Source organism: Mesitornis unicolor, unplaced genomic scaffold, assembly GCF_000695765.1.
Source record: "Mesitornis unicolor isolate BGI_N332 unplaced genomic scaffold, ASM69576v1 scaffold11840, whole genome shotgun sequence".
Classification (NCBI taxonomy): Eukaryota; Metazoa; Chordata; class Aves; order Mesitornithiformes; family Mesitornithidae; genus Mesitornis; species Mesitornis unicolor.
In genome coordinates, this window is record NW_010160367.1 from 54,388 (window position 1) to 73,749 (window position 19,362).

Here is a 19,362-nt window from a genome sequence, read left to right on the forward strand (position 1 = left end):
CTGTGTATTATCTGTACTTGAAAAAAATTAGTCTTTTGAAGAAGAGTCACTATAGAAAAGGAAACAAGTTACATATATTATTCAAGTCTAGTATTGGTATATATTTTATGGGCACCATATGTGAACCAAAATATGATAAATGCTGGAGATAAAAATGAATTTATAATCATTAGTATACGGTTGAACGTAACCATTGGACTTCCTATAATGTTGTTGCTTGAAAGGTTAAATGAGAGAAAATTAAACCTATTAAGTTTAAAAGGGTTTTTGCCATCTCTTTTAAGTGTTCCTAAAACCACAAGTGTAAGCTTTCAGTTAGGCTAGGGGAAACAAATATCCTTAAAATTGTCAGAAAAGGATTATTATTACAGTAATGAATCAATCACTGCTTGCTGTAATAGATGATAATAAAAAACAAAGGAGTCTATTAACAGTCTAGTGTGTCCAGTTCTGGGCCCCTCAGTTCAAGAAGGACAGGGAATTGCTTAAAAGAGTCCAGCACAGAGCCACAGAAATGATTGAGGGAGTGAAGCATCTCCCTTATGAGGAGCGGCTGAGGGAGCTGGGTCTCTTTAGCTTGGAGGAGACAGGGGTGACCTCATTAATGTTTATAAATTTGTAAAGGGGAGTGTCAGGAGGATGGAGCCAGGCTCTTATCTGTGATGTCCAATAACAGGACAAGGGGAAATGGGAGCAAGCTGGACCACAGAAGGTTCAACCTGAACATGAAGAAAAACTTTTTCACTGCGAGGGTGACAGAGCACTGAACAGGCTGCCCAGAGAGGTTGTGGAGTCTCCTTCTCTGGACACATTCAAAACCCGCCTGGATGTGTTCCTGTGTGACCTGGTTTGGTGATCCTGCTCTGGCAGGGGGGTTGGACTGGATGATCTTTCGAGGTCCCTTCCAACTCCTAACATTCTGTGATTCAGTGTGATTCTGTGAACACATTCCTCTTCAGGCACTGAAGGAGGAATGTGGTTGATTATGTGTCTAATGTCATTTACAACAGCCTTGGGCACTTGAGACGTTCATATGGGACTTGCAGGTATAACACAGGACTTACAAAAGACTGCTGTCTGGATGAGCAGGAGGAGGCTAAGTGAGATCTCTGGCACTTTTAGTGGCACTGAACACCTCTGTTTATGCAACTGAATTGTGCCCAAAACATTAGTAGACTCAGTTCTGTGCTGGAGGCAACTTTTTGCTCCCTGTTGATACTGTACTTGGGGGTTTATGTTCCTTAATGTGATGCTCTGAGCCACTTCAAACTGAGGTACTAAGCCTAAAGCTTGAGATAGAATATTCCCAAAATTTCTAAATTATAGCAAACTTTAGGGCTAAAAACCAAGGTGTGGAGTCAGAGATCACAGGGTTCCATTTGTACTCATAATGCAGAAGTAGAATCATTCCATGAAATGAGATAGAATGAGGTGAAGACAAGACTAAGAATTCCTAAGATTTTTTCCTAATTATTCCTGTGACTTAAAGAATATAGTGTCTATTTTCAGAAGCATTTTGAAATCCAAGTCTGCTGTAAATGCTCTTCCAGTTTGTATAAATAATTTTAATTGAAGACTTCAAGGGAATAGCCAAATAACAGGGCTAAAGAGAATCAATAGCTCTCTTTGTACCTCAAGGAATATTTATGCAAAGTGGAATGCTTTTAATAGGAAAGATTTGTACGTGCTGCCTAATGAATGCCCAGTAGCTTGATAAATAGGCAACATGGACTCAAGCTCTAACTCCGTATCAGGCAGAACAGATAGTGACATACGGATTTTCTGCACTTTGGGGAGAACATGAGTCTACTGAATATCACACTAGACAGCCAAAGAAATCTGTCAAGATGCACACTCAGGCCTCGGATGTAGACTGTAACTGTGTGTGGTATAGAAAATACTGGTATAAATTTTTTAGTCTAGGGTCATCTCTGTCCTGGTTATCATTCAATAAGTACCTAACAATCTAGTGAGTACCAAAAGAATAAAAATATGAAGAAAACACTAAAATAGGAACCTCATGAAGACAGAATTCAGTAACTTTTTGACAGAAATGAACACTTTTCTGAGCTCTTTGGTTAACATAAAAAGCAATTTACAGGTATTATTGTGACCATTGTAGCAAGTTCATTTTATATGAAAGCAATAAAAAATGTATAGAATGGAAAATTAATATCAGAAAAAATAGCACAAATACTAAAAATTCCTAGCAACCTAACTGCTGTCTTCCGGTCTATCTATTTACATGCCGAGTTCAATGAACTGCCTACTTTAAAAGAGGAAAGAAAGGGGTATTGAAAAAGAATAATATCTTTCTGCTACCAAGTTCTTAATTGCTATTAATATTCCCTAAATGCAAGTAGTATTTTTACTGTCGCTATCAAGCATTCAAAACCAGAAATCATATCCCTTCCTCCAGCTAAAATTACAGTCTCAATACATGATATCAAATAAACAGTAAAATTGGCAATTTTTCTTTGCTTTCTGTTTGAAATCTCTTAAGTAAAATGTAGTCATACTTCAGAGCTTTTGTCTGCAGCTAGGGGAACAAAACATTTATCTTGTAAGTTTTAAGCTAAGAGTCACATTTAGGCACCTCTTTTTTTTAGAAAAAAGGAGTTGTGCTTTAAAGAATTCTGGTTACACAGAGATTCAGGAAAAAAGTGTGAGGACTAGCAACACCATCAGCCTACCTTGAGAAGGTTCACAAAAATCAGGGTTCTTTTTACTCATGCACCTCTTGAATAGTTTTGGAATTGGTTACCTGAGATATGCAAGCTTTTATGGTGACAGATATAAAGTGAACTGAATGAAGTGGGATGCTGTGTACTGCACAAAGGAAAAAGAAAGTGAGGTGCAGCACCTCAATGTCCATTTGTCTCAGCTATGAAGTAGCAGGGCTTCCATCAGCTCCATCCTCATGTAGAGTGTAAAGATCACAGCATTCACACTGCGGTTCCAGTCTCAATGCCCTCTCAATCTCCTCCAAATTAAATTATGAAATGAAAGAAGGTTGGGTTTAGAAATCCAGGTTGAGGTTTTACCAAATGGTTACTCCTGGTTTGGCTCATGAAAAGGAAAATATAACCAGTGTCACTGGTGAAAGGAACTGCAGGTGTCATGGCTGAACAGAGAACACAGTTATTTCAGTTGTACATGATGCAAATATACGGTTTCTACTGTGTTTTGCACTGTTTCCTCAGCTGCCTGTGCAGGAAGGAGTAGGAACACAAGCAGTAAAAATAAGACAAATCCACACCAACTGACCTAACATTAGTTGGTGAAAGTCTCACTCTCCATGATGCCTGATTTTTTTTTTATTGCTGTTAGTTACTTTCCAAACAGTTAATTTTCCTTCTCTTAACTCCATGGGATTAACAGCAATGTCTGAAGAGAGAGGTATCTTCAGTCTAAGCTAAACTGAAATGGGGAGACAAAAGACCACTGCCAGTTCAGATGAAACATCTTAGCAACACAAAGCAAGGGTACTAAAGGAGGTGGATAACACAAGCTGCTTTTTTGTATGTTGCTCCACTCTCATAGACCTGCCATGCACCACAGGCTCACAGCTGCAAGAGTGACACTTGGTGAGGCCTTGGGATATATTAAGAGAGTGTTTTAGCCTGAAGATGCATAACGATAATGAAAAGATACTCCTTCCTCAGCAGTTCAATGAGTAGCACAATCTTCCAAGTTCCTAATGCAATGCCTTAATTTTGGGAGGCCGTTCTTCCTGGTGCCACCAGATAAGATGGTAATAGGGTGTCAGGGAGGGGACCTAACTAAATTTCAGCCACCTTTGGTATGGTGGAAATGAAGTCCTAAATATGTGTGTGATGAGTTTCTCACTGAGGTCCTGGTCAGGGAACTTGAGATGACAAGTGAGGTAAACAGTCAGCTACCATGGAAAAAGCTACATTGTAAAAGGGAATGTTGTCAGATGGATCTTGACTGATTGCATGTGAGAGAGACTTGACCTGTCGGAAAAGAAGATAGGTACAATGGTGTGTGGTCATGATATGCTGAGTCCTGTAGTGGTATTCTGACAGTATTCACATTCTTAAATGACTGTCAAATTATATTTTATTTGTTTAATTTTAACATATTTCCTTCTTTGAATTGAAGTCATTCCTTGTGGTTAAACGGTGTAGACAAACGGAACAGAACTAAGCATCTGTTTGAACTTGTAAAAATGCATCTTTTTGCAGATGTCCTCAATTCCTTCTGTTTTGAGTACTCTGCCTTTTTTTGTGAGATATTAGCCTTGCTGTGCAAAGAAATGCATGAATGATGACTAGATAATTATTCCCTAATCTTAGCGACATTGTAGGGTCAGCCACCAGATAATGGCTTCAGTTTTATTCTTATTCAAGTGAATAACAACATTTATGACTTTGTAGATCAAGTGTGCAGTGTCTCTAATTTGCTTGCATTTAGAGTAACCTCAGCTTCTTGAAAAATTCATCACGTATACAAGACTGTTATGGGCCTTGATGGTAGGCCCACAGATAGCAGCAAGGCCATGGGTCACTCCTTCCAGTATTTCTAACAGCAGGCTCACTCCCTTTGGAGATCTTGCAGATGCAGCACAGATTCTGAGTGGTAGATGTGACTGTTTTCTAGATCACTATTCTCTAGGCTTCACCCTAATACAGCCATTCGCAAGTAGTAGATGTCTACTCATATGCTAGGTGTAGACATCTGGGTTAGCTGAACCTTATCTTACATTTACAAATTTTTACCTCTAGAATAGATTAACTAATATAGTGAACTAATATAATTCTTGAGAGAATAGCATCTACAAAAGCCCAAATATGCATTGTTTACAGATGGTTTAGCATCTTGAAGTTGGCCAAGTGTATGCTTGGCTGATGAAATGAAAGACCATGTTTCTCATTTCTTGAGACACTGTTGAGCTATGACAATTCATTACACATGTATATATGTTTCTGGAAAGTTCCAAGTGCAATGACCATAGCTATTCATCAGTCAGAGGGGTCATTAACAGACTCAACTGATCACTCAAGCTTCAAGTCTTTGAGCTGTTTCTTGGAAACTTTCACCAAAGGAACTGGAACTTGCTGAAATGCGCAGAGTGAGAATCTTTCCTGAGGTTGATTATGTGAGAGTGTTTCAGTTTATCTAGTCCACTGAATAACCTTGGAACTGAAGGAAAGTTTTTGCCTTTGCAGCTTGAGCTTTTATCTGACTCAGCTGCAGGCCTAAATCTTTGTTTGCCTTAGAACAGCAGTCATTCAAAATCACACCCTATATAAAAATCTTTTAATGTAGATACAGTCTTTTACCAGTGACATTCACTCAGCATTTTAATGGGATACAGGGGCCTCTTAAATGCAGATAGTTTTCTATCAGCAGCATGAGGCTTCAGACAAGACAAAGCAATGTAACCTCTCAAGAAAGAATGTGGTAACAGCTCCTAGGCTGTCTTGAGGTAAACAGAGATGCTGTGGAGTGTAATGTTCATATCCAGCAGCTTGATTGAGCTCTAAATGCTAAAACATGTCCTAGAAAGGCATTTGCAGTATTATTAACAGCCATTAGCTCACAGATACTAGACTTACATGAGGGCATAATAACCCTTAGGAATTTGGAAACATCTGGCAAATAGGATCCGAAATGGAAATTTGGCTGTTTTTGACTCATCCACTAAGATGTGATTCCTCTGAGTCTGCTTGTGAACTTTGTTGTGAGTCTGGGACAATTATAGTGACCTCTTAGTGCTCAGGGCTAGGCTCTGAGTGGTGGTGGTAGATCACCAGGACATCAGATATCTCTTGTTGCATCTCAATGCACCCAGGTTGCCTCACTGCTTTAATTGTTTCATAGCATCATAGCAATGCCAAGTCACTGTCATACAGCTGCTGCCATGTTCCAAGGGATGAAATCCAAAATCTTTTCACTGTGAAACCTGCAAGTGAAATCACTGTGTTGTGATCATGTTAAAAGGGTAACAGTAACATCTTACATAGATTCACCCTTCTCTTTGAACAGCATTTTTATCTGACCCCTACATTAGATTTTGGGTGGAGAAGTAAACAATAATATTATTAGATTTCTATGAGCTTGTTTCTTTAACAATTAGGATGAAGTACAAGACTGGTGTCTTCAGCCTGTGGCCAAGACCAAGTAAGATGAAGGAGATGGTGCCTTTTCTTCCTTTTTTTTCACCCATATCTGATGCAGGTCTAAAACACTAGGATTTTGTTTACCACTTGGCCAAAAAAAAGTACCAGCCTTGCAAGGGAAAGGCTCCAGAGCTGTATTACAGCTGGGAGCACCAGCACCTGTGGCTATCCCTTACATCCAGGTTGCTTCATGGATATTAGGGCCATTGCCCTCATGCTTTCTACTATGATGCCCTGCTGCCACAATATGATATTTTGATCATTTACCAAAGCCTCCTATGACTGTGATCACAGCTGGAGCTCACATAAATTGCACAACAACATACAGTTCATATCAAAAGAATAAATAAAATCTATTTTAAGAGCTCTATTCATCATCCAATGATGCCTACCTAACAAACAAAAGGTACATATATAATTTCAAATAGTTTTAAAACAAGATTTTAACAGTTTTATGAACAAAATGCTATTGATGGAACCTGGGAGACTTTCATATCTCCAGTTGATGAGATTGTAAAATGGCTGAATATGGAGAGAAATCCTACTTCTGAAAGCGTGAAAAGGATTGGATATCAGGAAGTATAAGCACTTTGCTGAACAATGCTTTTATAAATGTTCTGACCTTAAATATCTTTTATCAGTTTACTATTATTGTATTTATAAATTGCTTCCAAAACTCACAGAAACCATGATAGACACCACAATCATTAACCTGAGTTTCTCCAATTACTTTACATCAGAACTCTGTCGCTCTTCTCAAAAAGGAAGACATTTGAGGCCAGAATATATTCTGAGATGTAATTTTGTACATATTGGGCTCACATAATTATAGAGTGATTATATATTTGAATGTACATTTCTGCCTTGCATTCTTAATGGAGTTGAATTAATTATCACAGGAAAAAAATATTTCTATGCATTTTAAAGCACATTTTTCTTGTCACAATCCATGACTACAATAATCACCATCAATAGTATTATGACACCCGTATTCATTTTCAACATCAAAAATTAAGTAAGTTGCCAGAGAAAAGAACTCCATATGAACAAGTTCACCAATAACCAGCCCACACTTCAGATTAGCAAGTAACTATACTTGAGTGCTGGATCTGAGAATGCTAAACCATAAGAAACAAGGAAAATCTCTCATGCAGTGTATTATGTAACATGAAAACAACAGGAAAAATGAAGTTCATGTTACTAAAGTCTCCTGAGCTTCAGAAATTCTGTTGTACCCTTGGTTCACTTAATCAGCTAATCTGATTTTACCTTTCAGAACAACCAAATTGCATCAAGTTAAAATGGCAACAAGAACTGAAAATTAAAAAGCTATTAGACTAGTGTTTTAGAAAACCAATGCCAATAATCTATGTATTTCTTACATTTTACTTCTTTATAGAAATTATAACATCATGCCAGCTGTAATACAAGACTTGAGGCAAACTGCAGTTTTTAAAAAATAATACTTCTCACAACCTTCACACTTCCTACTTGCAAAGTCCTGGAGAGTCCTACAGAATAAACTAGAGTTTCGGGTGTTTTATTTCAACATGCAATAGTCCAGATTGTTCATCCAGTTCCAAGATGAAAGGAAATTTCTAGAAGAATCACTTGGGACTGTTCCACCCACATTATTTGTGCCTCTGTGTGTTTACGTGTCTGTCTCCCATACTGTAATGCACTAAAAGGATCCTGCTCTGCTGTTGTGGTCCATCTACATATTCACAGACTATGAAATCCTCTTATCTTCAGAGGGACTCTGGCCACCATGAACTTGGTTTTCTGCAGAGACAACATAAATCCCAAACTAGCATTTCTGCTATAACGTCTTGCTGAGAAATGAAAGGGAAAATTATGCACATGTCCCAGCACCAATGTGCAGCCTGACCAGTATCTGAGGAACAAGGACTGCTGGGGAATGACGGTGCGCAGCAACAGGGCTGCATGAACACAGGACTACAGTCAGTGGTAATCAGTTGCACCAGTGGAAATCCCAATTGGACCTAAAGCATAAAAAATCTTCACCACTGAGAGTGGTTAAGTGTTGATACAGGAGCCCACAGAGGCTGTGGGATCTCTGTCCTATAAAATGTTCCAAAGTCTCATGGATGAAGCCCTGAGCAACCCCATCCAACCTGCTCTGAGCAGAACGTTGGTGACCGAGGATCCCTGCAGTCTGAAATTATTCTATTATGCTTCAATTGCCTTCTCCTACAGGAGATGATAGCTGGTTTGGAAACCGAGTTAATCTTCCTACAAAAATATTTTCTCCATTTATAGACCTGATGTGACCCTCCAAATCTTAAAAGAGTGGTTTGCAATCTTTATCAATCTATGGACATGAAAATCCTTCCAGTGGTGGTCCATACCTTAAGAGCAGCCTTAAATCGCTTCAGAGAATATTTCTTTTATTTAGTTTATTTAGTTTATTTAGTTTTCACAGATTCTTTATTAGTAGGCCACAGATGCCTACGTGTCCATATGCCACACTAAAAACTCTTGTTTTAACAATTCTAATGAGAACAATGTTGGATCAGTCTCGACTTTGATTATTTTGCAAAACCATCCTTTCTAAAGAAATAAATTTGAGGGAGCCTGTGCTCCATCTGCCTGTCTCTTTTTCTTTCTGTGCACAGACTCTCCTTGATTAAACAGCCTACAAAGAGCAACACATCCCATTTTTATGTTGGAGAATACAGAGACCTTTTCTCCCCTTAAATTTTGTGAAATGGGAAAAAATAAGCTACCTGGCATCATTAGAAAGAAAAATTAGAAGAAAGTTTTATCTGAGAAGTTGTTTTTCTTATGGAGCAGATATATTAAACATTAACACAGAAAGTGATATGGAAGAATACATGCATTGATGGAGAGAGCAAGATTCAAAAATCGATGTCTCATTCTACTTCTCATATAAAGGAAAAAAGAAACTATCTTCATTACCTGTTTCCATTTTCCCATCTTGCGCTGCAGGCCCATCAGGAATTACACTCTTCACCTGGAGAAACTCATCTGGCTCATCCCCACCAATGATGGTAAATCCAAAACCCATGTTGCTTTTCTTAAGAGTTGTGCTGAGGAAAGTCCCCTTCAGCTGTGATGCATCACGGGTGAAGAGTGGTTTTTCTACATCCGTCAACACAAACAAGAAAGACAAAAGTCCTGATCTGGTCACAACACAGTGAGGACAGTAGATAACAATACTGGCTGATAGCAGGTGACAGTGTATGAAAATCAAGGAAATAAAGAGTGCAAGCATTCCAAGAAAAAATATTTGTGAGTTCTTATATTAATATAAAGCTTAAAACATATTTCTTATCAATGGCACATCAGCCATAAGTGGGGAGTTATAAATGTTCTTTAATATTAGATATAAATTTAGAAGTGGATATTGTGTAGCTAAAGTAATTACAACAATAAAAATGATTTGTGAATTAATTTTAAAACTTCTTTCCTAACCTATAAATTCAGCTTTGTCTACAAATACATTCTCCATAATTTCCCTCCCACCTGCAATAAAGAAAATATTCTGTGAAGATCTCATTCCATTTGTTAACAAGCAGTGCTAAATATTAGGTGAGCTTCCTCTCCGAACATGTGAGGTTTTGGCATCCAACAAGTGACACAGGTAACTGCTATGCAACCTTTGCGTCCTCTCTCGGCATGCCTCGGTGTGCGATGTGGGTGGCGGGGGCTCCCTGTGCCTCTCCCCCATGCTGCGCTTGGTGAGGAAGGGTGGGAGGAAGGTGCAAAGGCTGTGACTTCAACTGCTCTCACTACACCTGCAGTGGTGGTGCTGGGCTGGCCGGCAGCGGAGGACATACCGTACAGCCTGCGCGTCCCAGCAGGGTCACGCCGGCACTGGGACAGGTCATTCACGCTGCGGGACCTCTTGGGAGCAGGGCGCGGATGGGCAAGTTTGGGTCTAGGTAAGGTTGATGAGGAGCTTTCTACTGTTACAAAGGAGAACAAGCCTCATTCTCTGGCTATAACCTTACTTTAAAGTTTATTCATCTCTACCAGTACTGTTTGCTGCTTATGCAGCTCATTTTAAGCACATTAATTTTTACGTTACCAAGAGGCTGTATTCTTGTAAAGTTCTATAACACAGTGCTTGAGGCTTTTAACTTAATTGATGCTTGCTAGATGAGCTAGCTTAGAAACATACCAAGCATCAATTAAAGGTAATTTAGAGAAAGTACAATTAATTATTTCAGTGTTGCCAACCTCGGGTGCTCATAGAGAGATGTACATTCCCAAGAATACAATTTATGATTTTATTTAGAAAATTACTTTGGAGCTTTTATTGTGCTTTCTGTTTCTCACTCTTTAGGAAACACTGTGGTCAACTTTTTTGTCTTTAATCTGTGCCTCTGATGGTTAGAGTATTTTAGGTGGGTCATGAGTACCAGAACTCTGAGAGTTTGGACATTTAGGGAAGAAAAATGCTAGAAGATAAGTGATAACATTGTGAGATATGGCAACACTATTATTTTAAAGAGACTGACAAAATCATTGTTGCATGAACAGGAGAGCAAGATCTTCCATTTAACTAAGATAACTGACACAGTACTGTACCTCGGAAACCTTGGGCCTGCATAGGCTTTGTTCCAAGTTCTGCGTTGGGCATGTTATGCTGCTGTAGCTTCCTTTTTGCTTCTAGGACAGGGTTTTCAAATTGTGTTCTTCTATTTATGTGGCTGGAAAAGATTTGGTTTTGATTAAAAATTGGGTTCAGTTGGGGAAAATTACCATTTTCACAGTAGGATGCTGTATGTGACTTAGGTGTCTGTGGTTAGACGGCGAAACTGTTATGAAACCTCAATGGGCCCAAGCATGTCCCTTGTACTCCATACAACGTTTTGGGGATGAGAAATGCACAATCTAGTGCACTGCATCATGAGCAGTACTGAGAAGTGTCCTATTATTTCAATATGCTGAACTCTGCTACAGGCAAATGGTTTTAAACTACGGGACTACATATGAAATAGCAGTACTGCTGAAGCATGCTACAAGGACAGTTTTTCATGTCTTTAGTACAAACATACTCCTGTGCATAATTCAAAGGATCTGAACCAGTTTTGTGTATTATTATTGATTAGCTGTAAGTGAAATTACTTAATCACTTACAGAAAAGGTAAAGCCTACAACACAGAGGTTGTTTATGATTGCAGCTTAGAAATATATCCAACATAGGAATTAAAATGCAGATGACTTCTTTTTAATGCTATGGTATATATCTGCTCATCTGTACAGAAAAATGAGATGTTGTAGAAACTAAGTCAGATAGATTAGAACTCTATAGATAAGTACATGAAATATAAGAAAAGTTAATCTACACATTTTTTTCTCGACGCTTTACATTTCCCACAACATGTCTGTAGGCACATCTCTGTCAATACACCACTGATTTTATGTATTGTGTTTAGAACTATCTTAACTACATACTCTCATCATATCCTTGCTTTTAATTCTTTAATTTAAACCATCCATTTTATCAATCAATGAGTAATCCTACAATCTTGTCCTGTGATATGTTTAAAGTGTTTTCTGAAGAAAAACAATTTAGCAGGCTGCATTGAAGAAATTCGCAAGATATGATCGCTATAGGATCACAACTGAGAAAAGGGGTTTGTGCTGCAATAAATACATAGGTACAGAAGGGCAGGTTTTCAAACATGTCACTCCTTATTTGTTCTCACTGAGCTCAACACGTACTGAGTTTTCCTGAAAATCCAATCCCAATCATGGGCTTTAAGCACTTGGAGAAGTGACCAGGGAACTTCTGAAACTCTGAGATGCTAAAAAGTTTTGAATACCTTCAATTTATATTGAAATGACCTTTTATGCCACATTAAGCACTTTTCAGGTCCCTTGGGATTCAGATCTTACCACTGCTGCAAAGAAAGTAGTGGAATTGCCATTAAGAAGTGAGGTAGAGGAAAGACAGCAAGTCCTATGGGAATGCAATACACTTGGAAAATCAGGATTTAGTGGCCAGAGCTAATGCAATGAAAATATTTCCAGTCATGTAAAAGAATATTTTATTTAATGAGAGAAAGTAAATGTGATAAATCCTGAAGTTTCTACTTTGTTAACATGGCTATAACTCATCCAAGTGTCTGCTGACTTTTTCTCGTACTCTAAATTGGCAGTTCCCTGTAAATTTTAATCTATGCTGCAGACAAAAAAAAAGTTCCTTTTATTTCTTTCTTTCTTCAGATAGGCTGTTTGAGTTTGTAGGCTTTCCTTTCCTAGCCTTTTGCTTTCTAGTTTGACTATGCTGTACTTGTCATGCTCTTCACCACCTTAGCCTAATGCAAACCTAGAAACAAATGATGGGAGACAAACGTCATCAGTTAAAAATAGAAAAAGAATAGACTTACATGCATCAAATAGGGTAATTACGAACTAATAACATAAGCATGAAAAAGGTAATTTTCATGCTACTACCTATCATGTGATATATTTCAATATTGTGAAGGAAATAGTACTTTTGTCAATACACAAGGCAGTGATGAACTACCACATGAAATACTATTGGGTTGGCCAAAAAGTAATTGCATTTTTTTAATAGATGGACATACAAGTCTTAAAGTGTAACTAACTTCATTTTAAACTGCAAATTCATTATGAAACTTGACAGCTGACATTTCAAGCTTGTTTTAGAAAAAGAAAGTGCACAATTTTGTTAACAATTATTTATTTGGCGTTGATTTAGAAATGTAAAATCAAAAGGAACATTTTCATCATATTTTGCTGTATTATTTCCAAAAAGGAAAACATGCTGTGCAAGTTCATAAGAAGCTATGTGATATGTATGGTGAAGGTGCCTTAAAACTACGGTGGTTTCAGAATTGGTCTGCTAAATTTTGGTCCGGAGATTTTGATGTTAATGATGCATCATCCTCAGGAAGACAAATCGAAGTTGACAATGACAAAATAAAGGCATTGATTGACTCCAATCAGCATTAAAGGACACAAGACATTGCTGATAATTTTCACATATCAAAATTGAGCACTGAAAACCATTTAAAACAACTCAAATACATCAGAAAGCTCGGTGTTTGGGTACCACACAAGCTCAAAGACATTCATCTCCTTAAGCATGTTGACATCTGTGATTTTCTCTTGAAACATGAAGAAAATGATCCATTTTTGAAAAGGATGATAACAGGTGATGAAAAATGGATAGTCCATAACGATGGCGAATGAAAAAGATCATGGGGCAAGCATGATGGACCAGCTCAAAGCACTTCAAAAGCAGATATTCACCAAAATAAGGTTATGCTGTCAGTCTGGTGGGATTTCAAAGGTATTGTGTATTTTGCATTGCTTCCAAGGAACTAAACCATTAATTTGGGTGTATAGTGTCATCAAGTGGATAAATTAAATGATGCCATCAAACAGAAGCATCCAGAACTGGTGAATCACAAAGGTGGTGTGTTTCTCCATGATAACGTTAGATCACATAAAAATTTGGTCACTTGTCAAAAATTGTTGTAGCTTGGATGGGATGTGTTACCACATCCACCATATTCGCCAGCCCTGGCACCATCAGACTACCACTTCTTTTGTTCTTTATACAATGCCTTCACTGCTGATGAGGATATAAAATTTTTCTTAGAACTGTTTTTTGAAAAAAAATACAAGAGTTTTTTTGAGCATGGAATCATGAAGTTGCCTGAAATATGGCAAAAGGTAATTGAACAAAATGGACAATACATTATTTAATACAGGGTTTTTTTCCCATGAAAAATTCACCTTTCATTTACCCAGAAAAAAACACAATTACTTTTTGGCCAACCCAATACATAAAAGTCTGATTGTACATGACCAAATAAAATAAATCAACAGAAAAGGTTTCAGAGGAAAACCAGTGAGAGTCTTCTATGGTAGAAGACCAAAGGAGTTTTAACTTCTTTTTCAAGAAGAATTAATTCTGCTATATAATTGCTTTCTATGAATAATTTTCAAGTAAATACTTGAATGTATTAAAGATGTCAGGATTTCAGACTTGAAATCTGTAGGGTTCTTACAAGCAGAAGTATGAAATGATGAAACAGCTTCCAATAGCAGATATGGCATAGAGTATCTAGCTTGTTTGATATTAGCATTTGATGAGGTTAAAAACAAGGTTGCTACACAGTAAGTTAATTGCTTCAATGTAGGGATCATATCTCATTTTAGAGACTCTAAATTATCCTGCCCTGGTCTTCAGCTGCCCTTCCAGAAGAAGGGTTTCCCACAGCTTTTGTGCCATATTACGTAGATATAATGAATATTCCAGATCACACTATATATCTGCATTTAGGATTTTGAACGATGCCTAGTGTCATGCTATAATTGCAGTGCACATCTCAGTGCTGCAGAAGGCCTCTTGCAGACCTAAGTTACCACTTATACGTGGTTCTGTCATATACAAATTATGGGATTTTTAGCTAATATGAGATGTGTCCATAGGTCAAGGGACATCAGTTCCTGTTTCAGGCTAAGTTGTGGTTTAGTCCAAAAATGTCTTCAGTAATGGCTATCTTGAAAACGATCTTTTTGTCCTAGCAGATCAGACAGGAAGATTAGCAGAGGTACTGGAAGCAACTCAAGTTGTTGGTGCAACCTTAACTCCTAGCTCAAATTTATTCCCATATTTTGACTGTTTTATGGTAGTGTGCAGTCTCAAAAGCTCAATGTGAGAATTCCAAACAATTCAAACAACTGTATTAAATATTGTGTCCAAGAGGAGTCAAAGAAAAGAAAATGATGCTGTTAATCAGACATTTTTATCAGCCAGTAACACTAGATTTATGCTCCTAGACTGATGAGACATGAAACATCTCCCTTTCATGCAATTTTAAGTACTATACAGCTTCATGACTAAATCAGAAAAATTGCTACTGATGAGTGAGTTTACCTGAGAAAGAAGTTGTTAAGCTAAGTAGTTCCCTTGAAAGGACATTCTAGCTGTTCATCTAGCTACTTCAACTGCATACAGAATAGATATTACCAACCTAGGCCTTAACAAGACAAGCCAAATGCGAGTTTTAGAGATAGTTACAAAAAAGTGCTTTTGTGGTTAAAATAGATCTTGGATGTGATCCAAAAATGTTTTGCTTATTGCTCATGTTATCTAATTCAATGAGGATGTCTATCTTCACTTTTCATCCTTTTATTTTATACAATGCATATTAAATGCAAAAGCCTAATTCAAAGACAAGAATCCAACTAATTTCTCCTAGTGCCACTGTGGCTGTACAGAAGAATCATGCTGCCTTTTGTTTGCTTTCTAGCCCCAGGAACCCTGAGTTTCCCTCTCCAGAGAATTTAGGGTGGTTGATGCTGCCATCCTCTGTTAGTTGGCCATGTGCTAACTGGTGACAACCCCTCAGAGGTATGATTTGGTTTTGGGTTGCATTTAACTGTGAAGTTGAAATACCATCTCTTGTTTTATGAACAGGTACTGTCACCACCAGCCAGTTCGAAAGACGTAGGCACCATTCTGCCATTTCATCAGTGAACGTGGCCAAGCGAAGTTGTTTTTATGATGGAGTTTCATGTTAGATGTGCTTAAGACAACTGAAACTTATTCTTAGCAGATTTACGACCAGTAAAGCTTAGTATGCAGATTTTTGCTGATAGCCAAGACACTAAGCCCTGCCAAAACAGTACCACGCTTTGATAAGTAACCGTAGCATGGTTAGCTAAGCATGCGCATCAGCAGAAGGAGTTTAACCTATCCTTTTCTTAGCTACTTTAATGTATGAGTTTTTCTGGTAGTTTGTGACACTAACTTTTGAAATCACTCCCTATAACCCAATTCTGAGAATCAGAATGACTAAAAGATGGACATTCTGATACATAACTCATTAGTGTGTAACTCCTCTTTACATTCACATTTTTCAGCTAATACTTTATAATGACAGAAAGGACTGAAATAAGTTTTTCTCTTTGAGCAGTAACAAAGTGTTGTCAGAAACAGATACATTTTTACAGAATGAATACCCACCTGGCTAATTTAGCTGTTCTATTAAGGAGACCATGTCTGGAAATTGAGCTCTGTGTAGTAGTTAATCATCCTTAAAGGGAGAAATAATCTTTTGGCAATTAGAATGCTGGAAGACCCAGTGCACTCCAATAACTGCCTTCTCTCCATAGTCCTGCACTGCTAAGTGCTGTTAGTTCTTAGTTTATAAATTAAGATAAAATTGTATGTAAGATAACCCACATATAGCAAACACTTCTCATTTCTGTCAAATGTCTACACCTTACAAATGAAGCCTGGACCTGCATACCAAGGCAAATGAAAATTTTAATAATGTCTCACACCTACACTCTTATATAATTAAGGGGGGGGAGTTATACTGGAGACCTCATGTTTTAACATAATTTGCAAATATGTTGTTATTAGTCTTCATTAATTCTACTAGCAAGATCTTTGAGGTTTTTCTTTATTTCTTTTTTTAGCTTTTGCTCTGGTCTTAGAATATTTGAGCTGAGCATGGTTGGTCCTTGTAAGGTGAACCTGAACCTGTCTGCCTCATTGCTCATCCTTACAAACCTCCCTTGGGATACAAATATTTCATTGAGCAGGGTTAATTTCACTGACAGTTTAAATGACTTGCATATAAAGTTGGACTGGGCTTGAATGTATGAAAGTTCATAACCTAACTTCTCATTTATCTACTTTTATTGCAACCTATTGCAATCTAATTTTTATCTAGTTAAAAATGAACTCATCTCTTGAATACTGCAAAAAAAAATGGTGTGATTGCTACTCTGTAGAATGAAAAATGGGAAACAATCTTTGTTTCAAACTTACTGAGCTCAGACAACAAAGTACAGCTACATTTTACCGACTGCAAAACTCCTTATGAGCTTAGCATGTCTGCAGTTTTAATGCTATCTTGTGAACATTCATTCCACTTCTAAAAACCTTTGAGCCTGCAGTTATCTTGATATATCTCTCCACACATCTTATCTCCGGTAGGATTAATAAATTTGGCACTAACAGCCTTAAAGTGTGTAATAGCATAATAACATCTGGACCTGGTGCCTTGCGTCTGTTTACCTGTGGATGGACATAAAATGGAGATAAATACTTGTTTCTTTTCTGACTTTGCAGTGAAGTGTGAGCCTCACTGGTGCCAGAATGCCTTGGGCTGCGCTAACAACAAACCATGCTCTCAGAAAGAGATTAACACACAGAAATTGCACACCACCTGTTACTCACCAAAATATACTAAAAACCACTGGGGCAGATGACTCTTACACCCAGCAGCTACATAATTGCACGTGCAGGAGTCTTCAGAGGGGGTTAAGTACAAAAAGAGACGTCAACTTCAGCTCCTAGCTACTTGGGGACATCGTAAAGGAACTCAGACATAAAGAGAGAGGGGAATTTAATGGCAATACAAAGGCACTTCAAAAATGTACTAATCTTTTTGCTTGAATCTGGACTGACTAGGCCAATATTGACTGAGCAGCAAAGCAGATGAGGCTGCTGGCCCTTTCACCTGAAGGCAGGGAACAGCAGAGTGGGTGCTACTGCATTTGGAGAATGGGACAGAAGAGTCAGCAGGGCAGGGGCCAAACACTGCTTCCATTTCTTTCTTTGCTTTGTAGAAGGCCTAAGGAAGACACATGGGCAACCACAAGCTGCTGCTGATATAACAATGAGGAAAGGGGCATCCTACATATTCTAACCCTCTAGAAATCAGAGCTTTTTCTCGATCTCCCTGTCCAGCACTACCCTGTGCATGTTAATGGCAGCATATCCTGAGGTCTGGAAAAGCTGCAGTCCCAGTATCTGCCCAGAGTGATCCTGCACTATGTGTTCAAAGGATTTGAGAGACCAAGAGAATAATGTGACACACAGACTAAAATTTTCTATTTTCTGCGAAACAACTAGAATAAATATACTTCAGTTCCAGGATTTGAAATTGGGATTTTAGGTCAGGGGCCATCTTCTTTAAAGATCTCTCATCTTTAATAAAAGGAAGTAATGGATAGGACCTTCACAGTCTTTCCAAGCACTGTCTGCACAGTGCTGGGGAGAGGCTTTCTGCCTCCTTTGCTATATACTTTGTGTAGTCAGCAGAGTGAGAACTGATCACTCTGAATAGGTACTACAATCCTGAATCTAGATTCACTAAGTCTCATTCACTGTGTTAAGCTAAAAAACAGAGAAAATAATCTCTCCGATTACTTATTTTATGTAGGAACTGTCCAGAACAGGTTCTACCTAGTACTTCAAACAAAAGCTTTCTGTTGCCTTTTGCACAGAGGAGTATTAATCTTTTTTTCTTATTTCATGACTGAAATAAAATCTGAAAAAAACTGTAACCAAGGATTGTGCTGTGAAAATGGAATTTTGTATTATTTCCAGCTGCACTTTTAGTACAAAATAAATGACAACATCCCTAAAATTTTATATGCAGTGTATAAATAACCTGCCTTCTTGTACGAACAGTGTAAACATCTGATTTGCAGCAAGGAAGGACAACCCAGAGAAGGATCTTAACTGAACTAAAATGATTATGCTTTGGTCTATTCATTGATTAACAAGATATCTACCTCACTGGGTATCGAAATCTTATACAGAAAACAAAACATTTCTTTAATGAGTATGATCTTTGTACAAGTATTAACTGGAAAGATACCATGAAATCAGACCTTGGAGAAAGAGAATGAATGCCTGAGTCATTGATCTGAGACACATTGAATATATTTGAACACATTACCTGTATCGATGACTGAGAATTCTTGGTATACCCTCAGTTTGACATGTCAAGTAATTGTAACCATGCTTTGCCAGGCCAAGCACTACAGACTATGTTACAACATATTAACAGCAACTTAATATTGAACTTGGGAACTTACTCAACATAGTAAGTGCCATAAATGGGATCATCAATTTTCTCCCAGCCATATGGAAGCTCTGAAAAACAAAGAGTTATCTCTCTCAGTAAATGCAGTACAGAATGCTAAGATTACTAGTAACAAAACTGTGGATCTTTGCTGGGTATTGAGGGAAATAACTTGATACTGAAATTAGATACAGTGACTAAAGGAATGCCCAATCTGACACACATACCATGGGAGCCACAAGTAGCAGTAACGTGAAAATTGGCATGCAAACATAGGTCTCAGTCTTTAGAACACCACATTTTAGCTGAACTACTTTATTGTTCCAACAGCTGTGTCAGCCATCAAGTGCAGCACA

General features: G+C 37.9%; 1 protein-coding gene across 1 annotated transcript in view; it reads right to left on the minus strand.

Moving 5' to 3' along the window:
• LOC104544858 (membrane-associated guanylate kinase, WW and PDZ domain-containing protein 2) overlaps positions 1-19,077 on the minus strand; it is a gene marked incomplete at its 5' end in the record, with an annotated part of 71,587 nt that extends 52,510 nt beyond the window's left edge. Inside the window, 3 exons of the mRNA XM_010189843.1 lie at positions 9,087-9,269; positions 10,722-10,843; positions 19,020-19,077. Coding sequence (XP_010188145.1) covers positions 9,087-9,269; positions 10,722-10,843; positions 19,020-19,077 — 363 coding nt within the window. The remainder of the gene's footprint in view (positions 1-9,086; positions 9,270-10,721; positions 10,844-19,019) is intronic.
• Positions 19,078-19,362: the final 285 nt, after the last annotated feature.